Source organism: Grampus griseus (genome assembly GCF_964374135.1).
Source record: "Grampus griseus genome assembly, chromosome: 9".
NCBI classification, from domain to species: domain Eukaryota; kingdom Metazoa; phylum Chordata; class Mammalia; order Artiodactyla; family Delphinidae; genus Grampus; species Grampus griseus.
The window spans coordinates 42,030,680-42,049,933 of record NC_139003.1 but is presented as its reverse complement, the minus strand read 5'-3'; the positions used below and the strand labels follow the sequence as shown (position 1 = coordinate 42,049,933).

The 19,254-nt window shown below is 36.2% G+C and overlaps 1 protein-coding gene across 1 annotated transcript in view; it reads right to left on the bottom strand.

Moving 5' to 3' along the window:
- The window catches only part of DPY19L2 (dpy-19 like 2), a gene marked incomplete at both ends in the record, with an annotated part of 87,420 nt that extends 68,492 nt beyond the window's left edge, over nucleotides 1–18,928 (bottom strand). Inside the window, 5 exons of the mRNA XM_082661699.1 lie at nucleotides 1,450–1,570; nucleotides 9,013–9,150; nucleotides 13,561–13,648; nucleotides 15,018–15,042; nucleotides 18,547–18,928. Coding sequence (XP_082517825.1) covers nucleotides 1,450–1,570; nucleotides 9,013–9,150; nucleotides 13,561–13,648; nucleotides 15,018–15,042; nucleotides 18,547–18,928 — 754 coding nt within the window. The remainder of the gene's footprint in view (nucleotides 1–1,449; nucleotides 1,571–9,012; nucleotides 9,151–13,560; nucleotides 13,649–15,017; nucleotides 15,043–18,546) is intronic.
- Nucleotides 18,929–19,254: the final 326 nt, after the last annotated feature.

Below are 19,254 nucleotides of genomic sequence, written 5' to 3'. Positions count from 1 at the left end.
TTCCTACCTGGCCTCACTGAATTCACTTTTGTCCTTTACTAGTGTCTTTTCCATGTAACTGCCAACACTGTGTTTTGAAAATAAAAATCTGTCAAAAGTCTTCAATGAATACACATAAAATCCTTAACTAGTAAATGGTCCTTCATTATCGGACCCTTGCTTACATTCTAAGCATCATTTCACACCATGTTTTCTTCTCTATCTCTCTGCTCTAGGAAATCTAGCTTTCTTTCAGTTCTCCCTTGCCTCAGGACTTTGGAAAATTATGGTTCCTATTCTTGAAACACTTCTCCTAACCTCAGCAATCTTATTTTCCTATTTGTAACATCCACCACAGTTGTAACCGCTAACATCCCTCTTATGTTGCAAACTCTATGAGGGTAAGGTCCCATGTTTACCCAGTTTATCTTGGGGTCCCAAGTGCCAACACTAACCTATAACTTAGTGGCAACTTAATAAATACCATATATGTACATATATAAGGTGATTTTTTCCCATCCCTCAGAAAAGTTTATACCTTATAAGCTGGTTCAGGCAGTTGCTCAATTCCTTTAGTTTGTACAAAAAAAAAAAAGCAACAGTCTAATTGCCCTCAAATATCTTCTACCAATGCTGCTTTAGACCATGGTTATAAAGACCATCTGAGGGAATCAGTAAAAATGTAAGGGAAACATGGCAATACAAATTTAGGATATATTCTGAGAACTGAATGTTACTATACACAAGTCAACAAAAATATATTTATAAAACATAATGTTCTAGAGAATATGAAGAAATAAAGAAAAAACAACTATGTGTTATGCAAGTAGATACATGTGATTTCAAATAAGAGTTTCAAGGAACAGCATCATGCTAAGATTGTAACAGTGCTAAACTGCAAACATCTTAAATGGAAGTGACAATCACAGATCCTGGAAAACTGTTAGATGATTCGAAAAGCAGTTCTTTGACAAAGATACTGATGTAGAAGATGTATATGAAGAGTTTGATTAGAACTATTCATGGACTGTGAGAGCACAAAAACAGCAGAATTTCTACAGTAATCTATTATATATCTGATTTTTAAATATTTATGCATAACTAAATTTTTACATTAACTATTTATGTTAACTGTTACAGGTAGAACTGTGACTATTTAATCTACATCCCCCAAATTTATATATTCAAGCCACCCCAGTACCTTCTGAAATGGAGGAATGACTTATAATCAGTGTGGCCTTACACTGGAGCATATTAATACTCAAATTAAATTCCAAATTAACACTCTTATTAGCAAGTACATTGTCTTCTCAGAAAATTAAAGGGTAAATACACTTTTAGGTGAATCAGTTCTAGACTGTTTTTAAAGAAAAAAATCACAGTAGTTTATAGTAATTCTTAAAGGAGTCATAACATTACGTTTATGTAAACATTAATGACAATACAACAGCATTTTAGGAAGAAACATGCCTTCACAGCTTTGAACTTCATTTAGAGGTTCTACTCTGGTCACATTCCAGCAGGTCTTTGTTTCCAGCCCAAATAAATTCATTATTCCCATAAATGTGCGATACCAGAAGGCTATAATCACCTACAAAAGATAAAATCAAAAAGATAATGAAGAAAAATTCAATATCTTCTTAATAATAATTTTTCCAAAATACCATTTTATGATGGTTGCCTTTAACATTATAAACTTTGATGAATTTATTTAAATCATTTCATGTGGGAAACAATCATTTAAAATTTTATACACACACACTATCAACTAAAGTTATGTATTACTGAGTAATGCACATCTACAAAATTTATGTTGTGATCAACATCTCTGTAATATACTCTTGTAATCAACTCTAACATAATTAATAGTAGCTGTAAAATCAAGCATGAAGTACATAATTATGATAATTAATAGCAAAATACAAAGATTTACAGAAGTATTTTGTAACACTTCCCTTAGGTCCTTGAACTTATTTTCTTCATAGTCTAAAAACCAACTCATAGTCTATAAAACCAACTGCACATGGAATAACAGCTCCTGTGCCCATTAAAACACTGACCAAGCAGATTTAATTAACCAGTACTTCCCAACCTGAAATCTACTTTAAAAAGTTTAGGGCTTCCCTGGTGGCGCAGTGGTTGAGAATTTGCCTGCCAATGCAGGGGACACAGGTTCGAGCCCTGGTCTGGGAAGATCCCACATGCCACGGAGCAACTAGGTCCGTGAGCCACAACTACTAAGCCTGCGGCGTCTGGAGCCTGTGCTCCGCAACAGGAGAGGCCGCGACAGTGAGAGGCCCGCGCACCGCGATGAAGAGTGGCCCCTGCTCGCCGCAACTAGAGAAAGCCCTCGCACGGAAACGAAGACCCAACACAGCCAAAAATAAATAAATAAATAAATATTAAAAAAAAAAAAAAGTTTAAAGACAAGGGAAAATAGCAACAAAAAAATTACAGACAAAATGCTCATGCCTGGGAGATCTTTTAATAAATAATTTTATAGATTTGGGAAAAATAATGCAAAATCATTGGGGAAAAAAGTTAAAAAAAAGTAAAGAGGAGTTCAAAGGGAAACTAAAAATAACCTAGAACTAACTACTTTTACTATTTTGGTGACCATCCTTCCAGTCTCTCCCTAGGCATAAGAAACATGTAGTTAGAGTTATTCATTATGTAATATTATGTATTATAAGATGTTAATGTAATATACATCACTAAACAATGTCATAAACATCTTTTCATATATAATATTATTTACGATTTTATCACTTAATTTTATAAGATGACATTCTGTTTAAACTTATAACTTCTATTCTTGTGTGTTTTTCATACATGTACAAAAAATTTCCACATTAAATGTATGTGCAAATTCTAGAATTATACTCCTTTCTGAGATGTCATTTAATATAGTAGAAAAGCATGACTTTGAAGTCAAAATAGAACAAAAAATTCTGACTCTACAAGGTATTGTTTCTATGGTGTGAAGTAATCCTTCAACCTCTGAACCTCAGTCACCTCATCTGTTAAATGAGGTTAATATCAATAATAACCGTCTTACAAGAGTGATTGGAGATTAGAGCTTATATATATAAGTACTGGCATATAGTAAGCATTAAATGCTTTTGTCTTTACAAAATACATTGTTTCAAACTTACACTTTTAGGTGAGAAATTAATTTCATCTTTATATGAGAAATTAATCTTGTGAACACAAAGTATGGACATTTACTTCAACACTTAAGTACTATATAAGGTCGCAAGCAAATGTAAATCTGCATATTGTATCTATGCAATATGAAAATAAGACTGGACGAGTCCTTGTTGCCTGTCATTTACATGCTTTCAAGTTTTGAAAACGAACTACATTACCATGATTACTTTTTCAAAGCATCAAAGAAGCTGAAAACTGCAAATTATTCAATAAATATTTTTAATAAGTAAAAAGAAAAAAATTAGCTAATGTTTTAGAGACCATACTGTTTGAAACTAGTGGAACAAGAAACAGAGATGTAACGACAAAAAGTTCCAAAAGTAATCAAAAACTAAAAATAATACTTAACAAACACTGGAAAAAATGGGCCTAGTCTAATAAGCTAAGTCCTTATCTTATATACACAGAGTAAGTGAATGTTAACTAAAGTTGAAGATTCAACAAATAGTTTTTTTTTTCTTTTTGATTTTTCCATTTACACTAGAATTAGACAGATAATCATTAGAGGAAATATGGTCAGACTGCCTTTGAAAAGTAAGCCGGGATATAGAGAAAGCTGCTGCAGAAAACTGCTTCTTTCATCTTAGATCTTAGGTAGGTCTATACTATACAATTGTTACTACTACAAATTACATTGAAAAGTACTTATAGAAATTAAAAGAAAAAAAGAAAGAAATTTGGGAAACCCTTAAGTACTCTGAAATTAAATAACAATATTTAAGTATCCAATGGATCAAAGGAGAAATCACATGGGAAATTAGAAAATCACTTAAACTAAATGAAAATGAAAAAAAAGTCAACATTTAAATAATGTAAATTTCCTATTCCTACAAGTACAACTAGAACTCCTGTGAATAATATAAATCAAACACAAGAAGACCCTTAAAGGTAGAGAAAAGAGGCAAACTAGATAGGAATGTCAGGGCCCAAGGAATGACATGGTAATAGGTTCCCTGGACTTTCCCTTTGCTTTATTTTCTCAGGTTTGGAGTTAAAGATATTTTGATACTTGATACCAAAACCAACGAAGAAAGTACCAAAAAATTAAACCACATACTAATACCCCTTATAAAGACAGACGTAACAAACCCTAACAAAATATTAGTAAATAGATTTCAGCAATATACTAAAATAATTATATGCCATGATCAGATGGGGTTTATTCCAGGGATGCAAGACTATTTCAGTATGAAAAAATGAATGTACTCCATCATATTAATGGAACAAAGAAGATAAATTCCATGATCATATCAATTGGTGCAGAAAAAGCATTAGAAAAAATTCAATACCCATTCTGATAAGAACTTACAGAAAAAACTAGGAATAAGAGAGGAACTACCTCAATCTTATAAAGGTCATGTGCAAAAAAACTTACAGCTAACTTTATACTTAATGGTTTGAGACTGAATGCTTTTTCCCTAAGATCAAGAATGAGGCCTGGGGCTTCCCTGGTGGCGCAGTGGTTGAGAGTCCGCCTGCCGATGCAGGGGACACGGGTTCATGCCCCGGTCCGGGAAGATCCCACATGCCGCGGAGCGGCTGGGCCCGTGAGCCATGGCTGCTGAGCCTGTGCGTCCGGAGCCTGTGCTCCACAATGGGAGAGGCCACTACAGTGAGAGGCCCGTGTACCAAAAAAAAAAAAAAAAAAAGAATGAGGTCCAGATGTCCACATTCACCAGTCTTAATAAACATAGTACTGAAAGTTCTAGCCAGTGCAATAAGGTAAATAAGAGAAATAACAGACATACAGATTAAAAGAAAAAAATAATACTCTATTTGCATATTAAATGCCTCACTATGTAGAAAACTCCCAACATATGTGTAAAAAAAAAATACTCCTAGAACTAATAATTGAATTCAGCAAGATTGCAGGGTAAAAGATAAACATACCAAAAAAATCAACTGTATTTCCATGTAACAATGAACATGTGGGCATCAATATTAAAAATATAATCCCCTTTATCATCATTTAAAAAAACATGAAATACTTAGGCGTATATTTATCAAAACACATACAAGACTCGTATGCTGAAAACTACACAATGCTTTTGAAAGAAACCAAAGAATACCTAAATAAACAAGCGACACACCATGTTCATGAATTAGAAGACTCAATAGCAAAGAGGTCAGTTCTCCTCAAATTTATTTACATGTTTAATGTAATTCTTATTAAAGTATCAATAGAATTAGATATAGAAAACATTATTGTTAAATACACATTAAAAGGCACATGAACTAGCTAAACCAATTTTGAAAAAGAATGAAGTGAGAGAAATCAGTTTACCTAATCCAAGACTTACTGTATAGGTACATTAAATCAAGACTATATGGTACTGGCAGAGGGATAGACACATAAATCAATGGAAGAGAGAAGGGAACCCAGAAATAAACCCATAGAAATATGCCTAATTTATTGTCACATAGGTGCAAAAGCAATTCAATGAAGAAAAGATAGCCCTTTCAACAAGTGGTATGGAAACTACTGGACATCCATAGGTAAAAAACAACAACATAACCTTTACCCAAGTCTCACGTCTCACGTCACATAAAGAAATTAATTCAAAATGAAATGGATCACAGATAGAATTCGAATTGCTTTTAGAAAAAAACGTAGAAAATATTTAGCATCTAGGGCTAGGCAAAGAATTCTTAGACTTGACACCAAAAGCACAATCCACAAGAAGAAAAATTGCTAAACTGGACTCCATTAAAATTTAAAAATTGTCTTATGCAAAAGACTCTACTTAAGAGGATGAAAAAACAAGGTATAGACCGGGAGAAAATATTTGCAAACCACATACCTGGCAAAGAAGTAGTACCTAGAATATATAAAGAACATCCTAAGATTCAACATTAAAAAAAAAAAACCCAATTAGAAAATTAGCAAAAGACATGAAGACACATTTCACTGAAGAGGGTATATAGCTAGCTAATAAACACAAAAAAGGAGCGTTCAACAACATTAGTCATTAGGGAAATGCACATTAAAACCACAGTGATAAATCACTACATTCTGATAAATCAGAATCATTAAAATAAAAAGTAGTGACAACACCAAATGCTGGAGACCCTGTGGAGAAAGTGAATCACTTATACATTCCTGGTAGAAATGTAAAATTGCATAACCACTCTGGAAAACAGTTTGGCAGTTTCTTATGGTTTGTTCCTTTTTTATTGCTGAATTGTATTCCTGGTATGAGTGTACCACAGTTTCTTTAACCATTCACATGTCAAAGGACATCTGTGTTGTTTGCAGTTTTGTGCTACAATGTATAAAGCTACAATAAATGTGTATAGGTTTTTGTGTGAATATAAATTTTAATTTCTCTGGGATAAATGTCCTGGAGTACAACTGCTGGATTATATGGTTTACATCTGTAATTTAAAAACTGGAAATAATTTAATATCCATAATAGGGAAATATACAAATAATTTTGGAATTCATAAAATGGTTGAAATTAAAGAAAAATAAATATGTACATACATTTTCAAAAATTCCAAAATAAAATACTGAGGAAAAAGTTGTAGAGTGATATGTTCAGTATGATAACACTTATGTGAAATTACAAAAACACATAAAACAATCCTTGAAAAAAGAACTGGATGGATATACACATCAAATTCACGATAATGATGCTTGTGAGAATGGGAAAGGAACAAACTTAACTGGGAAGCAGAACAAAGATGACTTTAACTGTATTTATAATGCTTTATTTATTTTAAAATATCAGAAGCAAAAATGATAAAAGAATAGCACTTATTTATTGTAGGTGGTTGACCACACATATTTGCACATTATTCTCTAGCTTCTGCAATTTTAAACATTTAAAATCAAAATAATAATTTTTAAAAGCTATAAAATATGAAGAAAGAAATAAAAAGCTAGACTTTTTAACTTATCTGCTGGATTCTGAGATAACTCAAAAGTAGTTCTTACCATGCTGTCAAGTCAGCATTTATCTTCAGAGTTCACAAACTGAATCTACTATTTTTTTTCTTCTTTTTTCCAATTTCTAGAATTTGAAGACTATCATAAAGTTCATACTTTTTTTAGTATTGGGAAGTATTCATAGATTTCTAGCTATATAACTAAATAAATCTTGCCTTATTAATGTATCCCCAAGGTCACTATTCTACTCGTCACTGTCATTGTCCCTTCATGTGATCAGTATACCCATCTACACGGTCTCTAAAGCCAACAGATGCAACGGCCAAAGGATTAATCTCCAAAATATACAAACAGTTCATGCAGCTCAATATTAAAAAACAAACAACCCAATCAAAAAAATGGGCTGGAGGCCTAAACAGACATTTCTCCAAAGAAGATATACAGAGTGCCAACAAACACATGAAAAAATGCTCAACATCACTAATTATTAGAAAATGCAAATCAAAACTACAATGAGATATCACCTCACACCAGTCAGAATGGGCATCATCAAAAAATCTACAAACAATAAATGCTGGAGAAGGTGTGGAGAAAAGGGAACCCTCTTGCACTGTTGGTGGGAATGTAAATTGATACAGCCACTGTGGAGAACAGTATGGAGGCTCCTTAAGAAACTAAAAATAGAACTACCATATGACCCAGCAATCTCACTACTGGGCATATACTCTGAGAAAACCGTAATTCAAAAAGAGTCATGCACCACAATGCTCACTGCAGCACTATTTACAATAGTCAGGACGTGGAAGCAACCTAGGTATCCATCGACAGATGAATGGATAAAGAAGATGTGGTACATGTGTACAATGGAATATTACTCAGCCATAAAAAGGAACGAATTGGGTCATTTGTAGAGACATGGATGGATCTAGAGACTGTCATACAGAGTGAAGCAAGTCAGAGAGAGAAAAACAAATATTGTATATTAACGCATATATGTGGAATCTGAAAATATTGGTATAGACAATCTTATTTACAAAGCAGAAAAAGAGACACAGATGTAGAGGACAAATGTATGGAGACCAAGGGGGAAAAGGGTGGGTGGGATGAATTGGGAGGTTGGGACTGATATATATACTATTGATACTATGTATAAAATAGATAACTAATGAGAACCTACTGTATAGCATAGGGAACTCTACGCAGCGCTATGTGGTGACCTAAATGGGAAGGAAATCCGAAAAAAAAGGGATACATGTATACGTATAGCTGACTCACTTTGCTGTACAGTAGAAACTAATACAACATTGTAAAGCAACTATACTCCAATAAAAACTTTTTAAAAAGAAGCTATTGTACTTATATTTGTATCTATTTTGCTTTTGCCCTGTTACTTTTATCAAATCATTCATTTATTTCATTTTATAAATCAAGGAGTAGGTAATTTGATGAATACTGATTAAAGAATGCTTCAATAATATCTTCCCACAGCGTTTTCTCTGCTGATGTTTTGTAATATATGGTCTTTGTAAATACTGCAGTAGCCATGTACTGCTTTTCACCAAGACTTGCTTGGGGAAAAGAAGAGGAATTTAATAGGATATATTTTTGCTAGAATTAGAAAATAATAGATTGAGGTTTTAAAAAAAATAAAGCCAACAGACCATCTCCCTCGAGAATCCTTCTTGGCTCCTTCCCATTTGGCCTATTACACTAGTCATTAATTTCATACTAAGGTTCTATTCTTTAAGTTGTGAGCATAATTTCTGGGGCTTTTAAATTTAGGACAGGAACTTTTGATACACTGCTCAACTATAAGGACACATACAATCAATAAACTTTAAAATCCCCTCCTTCCTATAACATCATTGTGCTTACTATTTTTATCTGATAAAGAAGAATCCCTCTACAAATATTTGTTCCCAAATATTGCTTACCTCTGGATAAAGATGGAAGCGTTTCACTGTATTAATTGCAAGGGGATATTCAGTAAGCTTGTCATTCATAATCATCCATAGTCCTTCCAAAAATGAAGGTGCTTCGATAATGGTTTTGAAGTAGGAATAATAAAGTCCCTTTAAAAAAGTACAAATTGTTAATGTAAGTAAAATTTGAAAATATTTATTTTTATAACTCTTTTTAGAACAAATTTACTCTGAAAAAAAGAAAAGGATAGATAATAAGACTACCTAATTTCTCCTCGCTAGTGCATTCTTGGATGCAAAAAAGGCATACATTTTCAGGTTACCACTATAATATTCTTTCATATTTTCTGTAGGTTTGAAAAAGAGTTAAAGGGATGGTTAAACATTTTAAGGAGCTTTTCTAACCACACCTTAAAATATGTAAACAATATATTTTTAATTTTACCAAACCTGATTTTACCCCCACATTATGAGATGCCTAGAAGTTGAGATCTGATGATTCTGGCACAAACAGAGATGACTTCATGTCCTTGTACGTGTAGAACTTTGCATAGAGAAAATTACTTCTTTTTCTCCAACTCTTAAGAAATAACAGTGACTACAAGAGCATTAGATGCAACTTTGTGCTTTCATCTTACTTCCTAGTTCCATCTATTGGCTCTGCACAAAGTGAAAGCTAACTAAATGTGAACCGACTATTGTTCATGACACAAATGCTGTGTCCTAAAAAAAGGATTACTTTAGTGCATTATTCCAGCATGTGGAATAATGATTTTATTAGGTTACTAAAAGTGCTGTTTAAATTCCAAAGATTAACAAAAGCATGTTGTTTCATATTACTTCCTCATCAATTTCCTGCCTTCCTTCCTAAAAAATAAAGGGCCACATAGTTTGTAATACATGCTCCCTCAAAAAACATTAAAAGCAATTTTCAACCCCACACTCATTCCTGCTTCATACAACTATAGGTACTTTATTTTTGATAGACTAAGCAACACTAGTGACTATTAAAATTAAAGATCTGGGGGGCTTCCCTGGTGGCGCAGTGGTTAAGAATCTGCCTGCCAATGCAGGGGACACGGGTTTGAACCCTGGTCCGGGAAGATCCCACATGCCACGGAGCAACTAAGCCCGTGCGCCACAACTACTGAGCCTGCGCTCTAGAGCCAATGAGCCACAACTACTGAAGCCTGGGCGCCTAGAGCCCATGCTCCACAACAAGAGAAGCCACCGCAATGAGAAGCCCACGCACTGCAATGAAGATCTCTGCAACTAGAGAAAACCCACACGCAGCAATGAAGACCCAACACAGCCAAAAATAAAAATAAATAATTTTTTTAAAAAGTATAAAAAAATTAAAGATGTTTTAGCTGATGTCTGAAAAAGCATTTACTCATAATTTTGATTAGTAAAATAAGTTCATATAAGGATCTTTCCCTTTTCTTATGAGAAAAACAAGGCAATACTACAATGAAAAGATATTTAATATGCATGTCTATACTTAAATAGAAAACATATAAATTTTTATTAATAACAGTTATTATTTTTGGGCCAGGTACTGTGCTATGTGCTTCATTCATTTTCATCTTCCTTCATTTTCAGTAAAACCCTGTAAGGCTGGCATTATTCCCAGGTAACAGATGAGACTGAGAATCAAAGTTAACTTACTAGCCATTACGCAAGAAAGCACAGAACTGCTATCTGAATCTAGTGATCTGTCATCAAAGCCCAGACTCTGCCACAGCTATGCTCTTTAATATTTTATATCCTGTCCTTGGAAATAATACCTATAATAAAAATTCAAATGCCATACAAATGCTAACACACCCAATTCTTCAAAGCTTTAAGTGGCTATACGGTGAGACTTAAAAAGCAATGGCTGAGATACCTAGAGTAGGCAGTTTTATAGAGACAGGAAGTAGAATAGAGGTCACCAAGCAGCTAGGTGAGGAGTGAGTGTGAGTGGGGAGTTAAGTGTTTAGCAGGTACAGTCTGTTTGGGATAATAAAGCTCTGGAGATGGATGCTGGTGATGGTTGCACAACTATACAAGTGTATTTAATGCCACAGAACTGTATACTTCAAAATAATTGAAATGGTAAATTTTGCTAATTTTTTTAATTAAAATTTTTTATTTTAATTTAGCCACAATTAAAACCAAAAAACAAAAGTAGTAGCTAAACAGTCAGGAGGGCCAGTTTCAATTCTTCTCTTGGCCCCTAACTAGCTGATCTGGAAGACAGCCCTGGTCTCTCTTAATTGTAAATTTCTGCAATTCTGGCATTCTTTTTCCCATTTAACCCACATAACAATTATGTGAAATACATATGGTAGATAGATTATCTCCATTTTATAGATTAGATGTCTAAAAAACAGAAAGCATTATATCAAAAGTTGTCTCTTAAAAGAAATTATCTTGAAATCAAGAGAGCTAAAAAAAAATTTAAAGAGCCAGATAAAACACGGGGTCTCCCAACTCCACCCTAAGAGAAAACAATTTCTGATCATTTTGGTAGCCCTGAATCACTTTTTTTTAATTTATTTTTTTGCGGTACACGGGCCTCTCACTGTTGTGGCCTCTCCCGTTGAGGAGCACAGGCTCCGGACGCGCAGGCTCAGCGCCCGTGGCTCACGGGCCCAGCCGCTCTGCAGCATGTGGGATCTTCCCGGACTGGGGCACGAACCCGTGTCCCCTGTATCGGTAGGCAGACTCTCAACCACTGCGCCACCAGGGAAGCCCCCTGTATCACTTCTTAAACCTTGTCTTTGTTTTCCTTCTTTCTCAGCTATTATAATTGATCTTTATTATCTTAAAAAGGAGTCTGCCTTAGGAGAGGAGGAGAATGAGGTAAAAGAAAAAGAATCCTGAAACACTTTTTTTGTTATATGTTTTATTTTTTAGATTCCATACATAAGTGATAAAATAGAGTATCTGTCTTTCTCTGACTTATTTCACTAAGCATAATACTCTCTAGGACTACCCATGTTGTTGCAAATGGCAGAATTTCATTCTTTTTTATGGTTAATATCCCACTGCATATATATGTATATATTACATCTTCTTTTATCTATTCAACTCTTGATGGACACTTGGGTTGCTTCCATATCATGGCTATTGTAAATAATGCTGCCATGAACATTGGGGTGCATGTATCTTTTCAAATCAGTATTTTTGGGTTTTTTTGGATATGTGCCCAGGAGTGGAATTCCCGGATCATATGGTAGTTCTATTTTTAGGTGTTTTGTTGTTGTTTTTTTTTTTTTTTGCGGTACGCGGGCCTCTCACTGTTGTGGCCTCTCCCGTTGTGGAGCACAGGCTCCGGACGTGCAGGCTCAGCGGCCATGGCTCACGGGCCCAGCTGCTCCGCGGCATGTGGGATCTTCCCAGACCAGGGCACGAACCCGTGTCCCCTGCATTGGCAGGTGGGCTCTCAACCACTGCGCCACCAGGGAAGCCCGATTTTTAGTTTTTTGAGGAATCTCCATAATGGCTGCACTGATTTACAATCCCACCAACAGTGTACAAGGGTTCCCTTTTCTCCACATCTTCAGCAACATTTGTTATCTGTACACTTTTTGATGGCAGCCAGTCTGACAAGTGTGAGGTGATATCTCATTGTGGTTCTGATTTGCACTTCTCTAATAATTAGTGATGTTGAGCATCTTTTCATGTGCCTGTTAGCCATTTGTATGTATTCTTTGGAAAACGTCTATTCAGGTCTTCTGTCAATTTTTTTAACTTTTTCTTTTATATTGAGTTGTATGAGTTGTTTATGTATTTTGGATATTAACCCCTTATCAGTCATAGCATTTGAAAATATTTTCTCCCATTCAGTAGGCTGTCTTTAAGTTTTGTGGATGGTTTCCTTTGCTTTGCAAAAGCTTTTAGGTTTAACTAGACTCTATTTGTTTGTTTTTACTTTTATTTCTTTTGCCTTAGGAGACAGAGCCAAAAAAAATATTGCTACAATTTATGTCTAAGAGTGTTCTGCCTATGTTCTCTTCTAGGAGTTTTATGGTTTCAGGTCTTACATTTAGGTCTTTAATCCATTTTGAGTTTATTTTTGTTTATGGTGTGAGGACTAAAACACTTTTTTATTTAAATAATAAACCTACAGGCCAGATTTCAAAAACAAACCTATGGTTACCTAAGGGGAAAAGTGGGGTGGGGAGAGATAAACTAGGAACCTGGGATTAACATACACACATTACTATATATAAAATAGATAACCAACAAGGACCTACTGTATAGCACAGAGAACTCTACTCATATTCTGTAATAATCTACATGGGTAAAGAATCTCAAAAAGAATGAATATATGTATACATATAACTGAATCAGTTTGCTGTACACCTGAAACTAACACAACATTGTAAATCAATTATATTCCAATAAAATTTTTTTTAAAAACAGCAAAAATAAAACAAAATAAACCTATAGGCTATAGCTTGAGAAACAGTGCAATTCACCAAAAATTCATTTCAGTTCCTAATAAGTTTCCACCTTATAGTCTCACTATTCTTAAACTACAAATGAATTCATTAGAAGAAAGAACCTAACCATTTCAGTGCGAAAAGTCATCTCCCGTTCCAAGGATGAGAGGTGAGAAAAATGACGATCATTTTCAAAAAGTGTTATTAAATGTATCCTAGAAGAAAAATAACATGTTTCAAAAACAGCACTAAAATAACTATTATAAACAAAGTATGAAAGCCATAAAAAGATAAAGAATAAATTTTTATAATAAATATTGAGAAAATTTTGTAACTTGCTAATTTGTATATTTTTAGGCATTCATAAGCTAGCATTAGCACACAGCTGAAATTCCTTAACTCCCTGGTTCCTAATCTTAATTATGTATCTAAAACTCCTGCAGATCTAATCACCCTTCCTCCTACTCCAGGCCTCTAAATCAGAACAGAAGCATGTTTTTGTCTGTTTGTTAGGTTTCACAAGTGTTTCCAATGTACCAGGTTTGGGAAATGCCTCTAAATGTTGAAAAGCTTTGGAATATAATTTTAAATAAAATTATTTTAGGTTAAAGCAATTTTTAAATAAGTATAATACTACACAAAGTGCCAAAAAACACAGGACTGTACTTTGAGATATTTTATTAATGCAACTTAAAAGAACAGCTGTAGGTACTGAAAACAGGTGCATATGTGACAAATAAATTATTGTCAGCAATTATGCTACCCTTAATTTACATAGTAGATGCTTTCCAATGAAGTAAAAAATAAATCAAAATTCCATATAGCAACCCTGTCTTTCACTCACCTTCGTTTACACATAGGACACATGCCACGGTACCAACAGCTGTAGGAAATGTTTCTTACCATTACAGCCTTAGTTCTAACATCAAAATCTCCCTGCAGAATAATGATCAGAAGAGCACTGTCCCAACAGGATGTGGGGCAGATCCCATTCTTCCCAATAGTAGAAATCCTTGAGCTCAGGTAGAAATGAAGATACGTCAGAGGAAAAATATTATTTTACATAGAGTTTTTACAAACATATCATTTGTGTAAAATTATGTGCAGGTGTATGCATACTGAAAGGTTCATTTAATTCTGTATTACCATCACAGAGTGTTTATCTTCATTTCTACCTGATTTCCAATGACAGGTGTCACTGAAACTTTATCTCTAAGTTTATGTCACTAACAACACTCAATTACTATAAAATGAGGAAGGTTTCTACATGAAATAAATATGAAAAGTATACTACAAAAGCTAGATATTTAAGAAATATAGTGGTGAATCCTTTGATAAAGCAAAAATACTTTAATTCATAAGTTACTATTCCCCTAATGCATCCATTTATAAAAGTTGCTTCACATGACGTTTTAAAACAGGTTATATATATATATATATATATATATATATATATATGTAAACTGGTGCACATACAGACGTTCTATACATGTAACAAGCAGTTACTGTTTTATTATATGCAAACAGCAATGGCAATTTTTAATTCAAATGTTTTCATTGATTTCAAACTGAAACTAATCTTACCAGTGCAAAATTGCCACAAAGACAGCTGGAAAAAGAAGAAAAGAAAAAAGTCATTAAAAGCTGCTTCATTATAATATACCTTTAAAACAACTATTTAATAATTTTTAAAACAAACATTGCACTGTTGAAAGTTCCCAATCATGCTTCTCCAGCTCTTTTTCCATAGTCTTACCATCCTGAGCTCATTCCTACCACTCTTCAGTATTTCTCAGATTTACTATTCTTATGCCACGATCAGCAAACTATGGCCCATGGTCTGTTTTTGTATTGTCTGCAAGCTAAAAATATTTGTTAAATTTTTTAAGGGTTATAAAAATAAGGAAGAAGAATAGTTAACAGAGACCGTATGTGGCCTGTGAAGCTTAAAATATTTACCACCTGGGTCTTTATAGAAAAATTATATACTTGCTACATATGTTAACTTTCTATCTAATACATACATAATATACTCTGAACCACTTTAAAATTAAACCTATACCTCCCCTCGCAACTCAAAACAGATGCCCCTCTGATAAGGTTTCATTAACTCTTAAGATGCACAGAGAATGCCTTATTCAACTATACTTGTATCCTCTTTCTTATTCTCCAGACAATTACTCTTAAAAATGACATTTAAGGAAAAGATCAAATATCCTACTAAGTCCATCTAGCTTTCCAAAAACCCTCAAAATATTCGTGTGCCTCTCCCTCCCCTTACTCCACATTCCACACCTGATAAAATGGTAAGGTGTAATGACGCCAATATTGTAAAACTAAAGAAGTGCTTATCACAGTTCCTTTCAAAGTTGTGATAAAAAGCCTGTCCCCTGGGCCCCTGTATCCTGGGCCCCAGTATCCTGTCTCTGTCAATCTCACCTCTGATAGTGACCCAACCTTATACTTTACTGAAACAAAGATAATTTAATGCGAGCACTCCCAAAGTCTCTTATATCCACTTCAACATTTCTCTACATAGTAATCTTTGCTTCTCTATTCTCTACCATCTAAGAAGAGGAAGCATCTCTTCTTTTCAACAGTTAGCATCTCAAATTTGTGCCTTTAATTTCATCCTTCCCAATTACTCCAAGACTGCACTATCAAGTATTCCCTCTCTTGGAACGTTAATCCCACCCTCTCCCTTTGGTTCTTCCCTTCAGCCTTTAATTTTCCTAGGCCTTAAAACACTTCTCTTGATCTAGTAGGCCTTCCAACTATGAAATATTCTCTCCTCCACCCCCCTGCCATTATCTAACAAGATTCTTAGCCAACTTCTTTCTTCTAAGTTCCTATAACTCTTTTAAACGACCAATGATCAGTTAGTGATCAACATCAATGGCCTCTTTCACTTCTGCTTTTCAATCTCTCTGTAGCATTTGACCAGATTCTTAGATTTCTTCCTCTGTTATCTTCCATCATATCAACTCTTTCTGACCATTTTGTTTTTACATGCTTATCTATCTGGTTTTCCTTCTCTCACCTCTTAAAACTAAGTATAACGGGTTTTCTCAAATAGCTTTACTTTGCTCTCTTTCCTCTCTTGGAAATCTCACTCAATCTTAACATTTCAACTCACTTCCACATGGATAATTCCCAAATCTACACTCCTCATGCCTGAACAAATGTTCTCTCTCCCTCTCCTCACATTCTTTTCCTTTTCTACCTCACTACCTACCCAGTTCCTATCAATTTGTTGCCATCAACTTTCACCTCTGTCCTCTCTTCTCCATTCCTACTGTTGCTACCCTCATTAAGACCACTATTGCCTGGATTCCAGCATTCAATTATTTTTTCTGCTTCTTTTCTCAGTCCATATCCAGTCCATTTTACACAATGCTGTCAATTTATTCTCTCGGAAGCACACTTCTGATCATTTTACTCTATTTAAAAATCATTCAATGCCAACATCGTGAATGTACTAAATGTCACAAACTTGTTCACTTTAAAGATGGTTAATTTTATGTTATCTGCATTTCACCTCATTAAAAAATTATCTTCCTAAAGAAAAGAATCAATCGGTGCCTCCCTACAGAATGAAGTCCAAATGCCTTTAAACCTAGGCTTGAATTAGCCTCTCCATGGCTGGTCTCAACCAACCTTTTGAACTTCCTACTTTCTCTTCTTTTTGTACCCTTACTCTGCTTTCATATTTTCTTACTTCCATGACTGATTATGCTGTTCATTTTTTTTTTTTTTTTTCGGTACGCGGGCCTCTCACTGTTGTGGCCTCTGCCGTTGAGGAGCACAGGTTCCGGACGCACAGGCTCAGCGGCCATGGCTCACGGGCACAGCCGCGCCATGGCTCACGGGCACAGCCACTCCACGGCATGTGGGATCTTCCCAGACTGGGGCACGAACCCGTGTCCCCTGCATTGGCAAGCAGACTCTCAACCACTGTGCCACCAGGGAAGCCCTATGCTGTTCTATAGGCCTCTAAACTTGTTCTGTGCTTCAGGCATCCATATGTTAGCTTTTTGGTCACAATTCAAATCCCACCTTTTCCTAAAAGTCTTATCTGATCTCACTTCCCACTTCCCATTCTCCAGTATGTTCACTGTTTTGAACTCTCATAGCACTTAATATACTCACTCATCATTTCACCCAACATTGATTGAGTGCCTTCAATGTGCCAGTCATGGGTGCACGAGGGCTTGTGTTTGGGCAAAACACCTCTGTATTCAAGACCATGTTGATTCTGGATGTGGAATGTATCTGTTTCCATAATTAGACATCTGACAAAATCTAAATATGAACCCCCATCTATTATTTCTCAAGTATTTTCAACACACCCCAAATGTGGACATTCATTCTACTTTAATTAACATCAGCAGTCAACTTATGATAGAAATCACAGTACTTACATTAGGAGACATTTATCCATGTTTCAATACACATCAGCAGCCAGTCTGACGAAAGACTAGGCTCAAAACTGATTTTAATGAAACAGCAATATTTAAGTTACGTCTTAAGCTACAGAAAATGAGGAATACAAATAAACATATTTCAAATGCTTAAATAAGAAGAAAATTTAAGCATCAAAGCTCCTCAGCAAGATGAAAATAAATGGAAAACATGGGTAAATATATTGCCTAATGTGACTCTATTTCCGCTATTAAAGATTCTCAACTCATTAAAATAACCAACAGTTTATTTTGCTTTATTCAAGGTGCAGAAAAATACAATGTCTGACCTCTCCCCCCCAAAAGTTACCCTATCATTTTCACAACTTGTGATAAATGGCTGCCTTAAGATGACATTTTGTTGGTGACCCATGAAATGATCACTGTTCCTGAAAACCCTTGAAAATGTTTTAAAAGAACTTTAAAAGAAGGGGACTGGAAATTCTTGTCAGCGATTTTCCAGAGATTGGACCTCGCCATTATTGCTGCTAGACTTGCTTGTTAAACTGATCTGCAAGATTCACCAAAACCACTTCCAACCCGAGGCTCAGAGGGCCCGCGGGTCCCTCGGATGCGAGCCTACCGCGCGGGAGTGCTGGGCCTCGAGCCGTCGGGGCTCCTGCCGAGGGCTTTCCCCGGTCGACTCTGCTCACCTATGCCGAGGGTCATACTGCCCGTGAACTGATATCTCCGCAATAGATGCACCTTATCGCGGAGCTGCTCCATGAAACATCTGAGGAATTGAAAGCGGCCGAGAAGAACGGTCCTTCCGACCACTTCCATTTGCAGGCAATTCTGCGCGTTCAGGTTTCGGGTCCTCCGCGGCGAGTACTTCCGGGCGCCCCCTGGCAGGTTCCCCCCGCGTGCGGGCAAAGGCAGCTCCGTCTTTTTCACCTTCCCCTTCGGCTCCTCGTCCAACTCCGGCTCTCCGGCTCCGGTGGCCCGGCGCCGCCGCTGCTTAGACTGCGTGGAGCGGAGAGAGTACGACGGCTCTGAGGCCGCTTCTTTGAGCTTGTTCCTCGTTTGCCCGACCATTTTCTCATAGTCCCTGTTCGGATGGAGCTGCTACTCTCTCCGGCGCGGGCCCGGCCGAGTCGGGCGACGTCCGCAGGTGTCTGGCTCGGCTCGCAGCCTCAACGACTAGTCCCCGCCGCCGTTGCGGGCCACCGGGTAGTCAAGGCGACCGCGAATCCTGGAAGGGGGGCGGCGTCAGGCCCAGGCTGCCCCGCGCGGCCGGTGCGCCGCCCACGCGTGCAGCCCCACGTGCGCAGACCCTGCGCGCAGCTCGGCGCGCATCCTCCCACGTGCGCCTCCACGTGTACAGACCCAAGTAAGCGGACGCCGCGCAGAGCCCCACGCGC